Source organism: Orycteropus afer, unplaced genomic scaffold (assembly GCF_000298275.1).
Source record: "Orycteropus afer afer isolate SDZICR_OR568_19922 unplaced genomic scaffold, OryAfe1.0 scaffold01481, whole genome shotgun sequence".
NCBI classification, from domain to species: domain Eukaryota; kingdom Metazoa; phylum Chordata; class Mammalia; order Tubulidentata; family Orycteropodidae; genus Orycteropus; species Orycteropus afer.
Window position 1 is genome coordinate 8,433 of NW_006923068.1, and position 6,526 is coordinate 14,958.

The 6,526-nt window shown below is 38.6% G+C and overlaps 1 protein-coding gene across 1 annotated transcript; it reads right to left on the reverse strand.

Annotated features, from left to right (window-relative positions):
• Positions 1-4,203: 4,203 nt before the first annotated feature.
• Positions 4,204-5,139, reverse strand: LOC103213265 (olfactory receptor 10G7). Its single transcript, XM_007959103.1, has one exon. It carries the CDS (start codon positions 5,137-5,139, stop codon positions 4,204-4,206), a length of 936 nt encoding a protein of 311 aa, XP_007957294.1.
• Positions 5,140-6,526: the final 1,387 nt, after the last annotated feature.

Sequence of the window (6,526 nt, forward strand, 5' to 3'; positions counted from 1 at the left end):
TAAACATCTTTCTGGTATTCTTTGCCTTGAGCCAACATCCATCTGACAGCAGCTATGAGATCCCTTGTTCCATGTCCTCTTCTGAATCCCACTTGCACATCTGGAAATTCTCTGTCAATATACTGCTGAAATCGTTTTTGAATTATTTTCAGTAAGATCTTACTTGCGTGTGACATTAATGATATTGTGTGATAATTTACACATTTTGTGAGATCACCTTTCTTTGGAATGGGTACAAATATGGATCTCTTCCAGTCAGTTGGTCTGGTAGCTGTCTTCTAAATCTCTTAGCATAACCGAGTGAGTGCCTCCAGTGGGGCATCTGTTTGTTGAAATATCTCAATCGGTATTCTGTCAATTCCTGGAGCCTTGTTCTTTGCCAATTCCTTCATTGCAGCTTCAACTTCCTCCTTCAATGTCATTGGTTCTAGATTATATGCCACCTCCTGAAATGGATGAACTTTGACCTGTTCTTTTTGGTACAGTGACTGTGTATTCCTTCCATCTTCTTTTGATGTTTCCTGAATCGTTCAATATTTTGCCCATAGAATCTTTGAATATTGCAATTTAAACTTTTTCCTCAATTCTTTCAGCTTGAGAAATGCCAAGCATGTTCTTCCCTTTGGTTTTCTAACTCCAGGTCTTTGCATATTTCATTATAGTAATTAGCTTTGTCTTCTTGAGCTGCTCTTCGAAATCTTCTGTTCAGCTCTTTTATCTTGTCATTTCTTCCATCTGCTTTAGCTACTCTTCAATCAAGGGCAAGTTTCACAGTCTCTTCTGACATCCATTTTGGTCTTTTCTTTCTTTCTCATATTTTTAATGACCTCTTGCTTTCCTCGTGGATGATGTTTTTGATGTCATTCCACAATTCTTCTAGTTTTGGTCACTGCTGTTCAATGCATCAAATCTATTCTTTGGATGGTCTCTAAATTCAGGAAGGATATATTCAAGATCATATTTTGGCTCTCTTGGACTTGTTTTAATTGTCTTCAACTTCAAGTTGAACTTGCATATGAGCAGTTGATGGCTTGTTCCACTATCAGCTCCTGGCCTGGTTTTGGCTGAAGATATTGAGCTTCTTGCCACAGATGTAGTCAATCTGATTCCTGTGTGTTCCATCTGGTGAAGGCCATATGTACAGCTACTGTTTGTATTGTTGGAAAAAGGTATTTGCAATGAATAAGTCTTTGACTTACCAAATTCTACCATGCGAGTTCCAGCATTATTTCTGTCACCAAGGCCAAATTTTCCAACTACCAGTGATTCTTCTTGTTTTCAACTTTTTTAATTCCAGTCACCAGTGATAATTAACATATCCTGATTGCATGTTTGGTCAATTTCAGACTGTAGAAGTTGATAAAATTCTTCAATTTCCTCATCTTTGGCTTTGGTGGTTGGTTCATAAATTTGAATAGTAGTCTTATTAATGGATATTCCTTGTAGGCGTATGGATATTATTGTATCACTGACAGCATTGTACTTAAGGACAGATCTTGAAACACCCTTTGTGATGATGAATACCATGCCATTCCTCTTCAAACTATCATTCCTAGCTCAGTAGACCATATGGTTGTCTGATTCCAAATGGCCAAAACCAGTCCATTTCAGCTCACTAATGCTTAGGATGTCAATCTTTATGCATTCCATGTCATTTTTGACAACTTCCAATACTCCTAGATTCATACTTCATACATTCCATGTTCCGATGATTAATGGATGTTTGTAGCTGTTTCTCCTCAATTTGAGTGGTGCCACGTCAGCAAATGGAGGTCTCGAAAGCTTTACCTTATCCATATGAGTAAGGCTAGTTTTGCTCTGATGATGCAGCTCTTTCCCGGTCCTATTTTGAGAGGCTTCTAACCTAAGTGACTCATCCTCCTCTGGATATTGGACAATCTCTCTGAACTATTCATAAAATTGTGCAGTAATGTATCAGACAGTGTTTCTCTCATAAGGTTTTCCCTGGCCAATTCTTTGAGAAGTGGATGGCCTCTTCCTTCTTCCTAGTCTGTCTCAGTTTGCAAGCTGGGCTGATTCCTGTGCACCATGTGCACCCTGCTGGGTTTGAAACACCAGTGGCACAGCCTCAAGACTCACAGCAACATGTCACCACAGTAGGACAGACAGACAAGTTTATTTTCCTTAGCTGTTGGAAACCTCTCCAACCTCTCCTTACCTGGATCCCTACAGCTGACTCCTTGCTCTGTCTCAGTCCCCCTCATGTTTTACTCTCCTATCTCCCACTTTCCTGCCTTGCCACTTTGGGGCATGGCCTGAGTTCCCTCTCCTCACCTGGATCCCTGCGGCTGACTCCTCACTCTGTCCTGGTCCCCATAGCCTTTTTACTCTCCTTCATCCTGTTTTCCCGCCTTGCCACTTGTGGGGCGTGGCCTGGGTTCCCTCCTCTCACTTGGATCCCTGCGGCTGAGTTCTCCCAAACTAACACTTACTAAGCAACAGTTAATGGTCTATGGGTATTTCCTCTCAAGAAGTCCAGTGGGGGTGGTGATGTTGCTAGTTGCCATCAAGTTAGCTCCAACTCATGGTTACCTTATGTAGAACAGAGCAAAATGGTGTTTGGTTCCGGGCATCTTCATGATCTGTGGTATGTTTGAGTCCACTCTTGTGGCTGTTCTGTCAATCTATCTCATTGAGGGTTTCCCCCATTTTCTCTGACCCTCTGCTCTGCCAGACATGATGTCCAATTCTAGCAATTGGACTTTCCTGACAATATGTCCAAAGTAAGCAAGAGATAAAGTCTTATTGTCTTGCTTATAAGGAGAATTCTGCTTGTCTGTCTCCTAAATCTGATTTGTTCATTCTTTGGCAGGCCATGGTATATCCAGTGTTCTTCTCTGATACCACAATTCAAAAGCATCAATCCTTCTTCTGTCTTCCTTTTTCATTATCCAACTTTCACATGCATATAAGGTGACTGAAAAGACCAAGGCTTGAGTCAGGAACAACTTGGTCATCAAAGTGACATTTTTGTTTTTAGGGCTTTTTAAAATGTCACTTGCAACAGAACTAAATGCAATACTTTAGTTGGTTTCTTGGCTATTGTTTTTATGCTAGCCATAGTTGGCATTTAGTACATTAAGAAGATACACACGGAATTAAAATTTAGTGTTTATTTGGAGATAAATTAACACTTTCTTTACACATAAATATTGAGATGCTTGCTTGTAAGTTTCATGACCCAAGCCTTACTACTCAGAAACCAAACTCCACTATATACTACTATATTATTAGATTGTGCCCAAAGTCCACTTTATACTTTAAATTAAATAAATATGAATTACAATTACAATATAATTATATGGAAAGTACTGACTTAGTTCTAAAAAAGGGAAAATACTCTGAATACTTTTTAACTGTATATTTTTATCTTTACATTTATTTGCTTATTTTTGGTATGTCTATCGTTTATCTACAGTTTACTTATAAAAATAGTTTTAAGATTGCTGCTAGCAGAAGCTTTGCATTTAGGATATGCTATCAGCAGCTCTATAAATACAGAAGGACAGTTGAGATAATTGCATCAGTGACCAATGTAGTACATACAGTGCACATAGTGCATAAATGGGCAAATGTTTACTTTTTGAGTTATCATGGGAGCCAAGATAAAAAATAAATAAAAATAAAAATGTTATACAGTTTCCAATATATCATAAATGCAAATAAAACCATTCATCCTGAGAATCAAGCATTTTTAGTCTAGTACTTTCTAAAGTAAAACTTTCATCAAACTGGATACTTAAACTGTATCCAGTATTAAATTGTATTGATTGTGAAATTGTAAGAGTTTGTTTTCAGTATAGAGTTTTAAAATTGGAAACAAAGTGCTTTTTAAAACTTTGATTTAAATTGTACATAATAAAATAAGGCAGTATTATACTGCATAGAAATTCTGAGAAATACTTACACAGAGGGTGAAATAATAAATTACTTGTCTAGTGATATACTTGGTAGAATAAAAAACAAAGAGCATACTATTATACTTTCTCTTAGATTATCACCATTAAATGGCTTCTTTAGCATTTTGACAAGCACTATGGAGGAGAAAATTGAAATTCATCAATTGTTTTATTAAAAATTAAGAGTTGGCTAATTGAAATGTCCCTTGAAAGGATAATGTTCATGTTGATGATTTGATTTAATTACAAATAAAAGGAGTTAGTCATAAATGACCTTTCCTCACTATTTGCTCTGAGTGAATACTGACCCACTTTTCAGCTTGAGCAGAGCTTTCTTCACTTCCTTGTTCCTCAAGGTGTACACAACAGGGTTCAGAAGCGGGGTCAGTACAGTGTAGAAAACTGCCACCACTCCATCTACAGGATCCTTGGAACCCGGTCTCAGATAAATGAAAACACAAGGAACAAAGAAACAGAGGACCACGATGCAGTGGGAGGCACAGGTCTGGAAAGCTCGGTGTCTCCCTGCCGAGGTACGAATCTTCAGGATGGAGCAGATAATGGATGAGTAGGAAAGCACTATCAAGAGGAAGCAGCCCGAGGCCACTATCCCAATGTTGACAAAGATCACCATCTCATTGACAGAGGTGTCTTCACAGGCCAGTTTGAGGATTGGTGGTGCATCACAGAAGTAGTGCTGGATCTGATTGGGTCCACAGTAGGGAAAACGAAATGTCAATATTGTCTGAACAGCAGAGTGCAGAGAGCCACTGAGCCAAGTGCTGGTGGCCAGGAGGGTACATAATCTCCCAGTCATCATGCTGGTGTACCTGAGCAGATAACTGATAGCCAGGTAGCGATCATAGGACATGACTGTGTAGAGGAAACACTCAGTGCTGCCTAGGAAATGGAAGGAGTAGAGCTGGACCACACAGCTGTGAAAAGAGATAGATCTGCCACTTGGTAAGATGAAGGTCATCAGCATTTTGGGCACAGTGACAGTGGAGAACCACATGTCAATGAAGGACAAGTTGGCCAGGAAGTAGTACATGGGGGTGTGGAGGTGGGAATCCACCCTGATAACTAGCAGGATGAGAAGATTCCCCACAACAGTGAGTACATAAATCAGTAAGAAGATTCCAAAGAGGGGTGTGTCCAAAGACGGTGCATGGGGAATGCCCATGAGAATGAATGTTGTCACCAGGCTTAAATTAGACATTTCTGCTCCATATATGGATCTCTGTTCTTAAAGACGTAGCTCTGGTCAACTAGTGGTTAACTTTTGGCTGTTAACCAAAAGTTAGGTGGTTCAAACACACATAGAAAGATGTGATAGTCTGCTTCAGTGAAGGCTTACAGCTTTGGAAACTCTATGGGGCAGTTCTTCTCTTTCCTATAAGGTCTCTATGAGTCAGAATCAGCTCCATGGCAGTGAGTTTGTTTTTTGTCCTTAAATAAAGGAAAGAAAATCTAGTATTTACTGATAACATATTTTATATGAAATATGATAACTACATATTACCGGATGGAGAACACAAGGGTTCTTTTAACTTTTACATAGTCCTTTGCAAGAAAGTGAGGCTTTGAAGAAGAATAGTTATTTCCTTTATTACAGTACCACATAAAATCAACTGAATAGAGAAAAAGAGTAAATTTTGCATTCTGTTTTCTGTAGAATTAAAAAGATATATCAATCCCCACCACCTATATGTCAGCTTATATTCTGGTGGCTTCTGTGTTGCTATAACGCTGAAAGCTATGCCACCAGTGTTTCAACTGGATCATGCATGATAGACAGATTTCAATGGCAATTCCAGACTATGATGGACAAGGAAAGAGTCTTGGTGATCTACTTTTGAAATTCAACCAGTAAAAACCTTGTGGATTACCATGGTCTTATCTGCAAGAGCAATCATAGGGATAGTGCAGGAGTAGGCTGAGTTATATTCCATTGTTCCTGGGATGTCCATGAATTGAAGCTGATTCAGTGGCAGCTACGAACAATGATACACCCAAACTATCAATTATCTAATAGTTGGCAAGCTCTTCCTAGTATAAAGTCTTTATTCAAGAACCTTTCTCTTTTTCTGTGTAACACACACACACACACACACACACAATATTCAAACTGCAGAGTCAGTCTTTTTGATCATCAGAGAACTATCTGTTATAAATATAAATTGTAAAAGAAATCTCCATCCTGGGTGGCTGAGAGAAGTTGACCTCTTAAAGCTTTCTTGTCAATAGCAGAACTGCCAAGGCAGAATCTGAGTAATGGTGGAGCATTACTTGAAGCCTGTCTTCCATTTCTCTGTCTTACCTCAGACCATACTCACCTGGTCATGCATGATATCTCATACTAAACTTATGTAATAACAGACTACAATCACTTTTTTTTTTTACCTCCTCTCTTCTATGTTTAATTCTATTTACAAATTTTCATTATTTCTGCCTCCAGAAATTGAAGCAATCCATCATTCTCTCTCTAAGCCTTGATCAAGTCATCTCACAATATATTATGAGATGTCCAAGAAAGATTAAAACTCCTTAAGTACTAAAGAGGACAAGACTATATCTCTGGTGTTTGAGTTTCAGAAATGATTTCT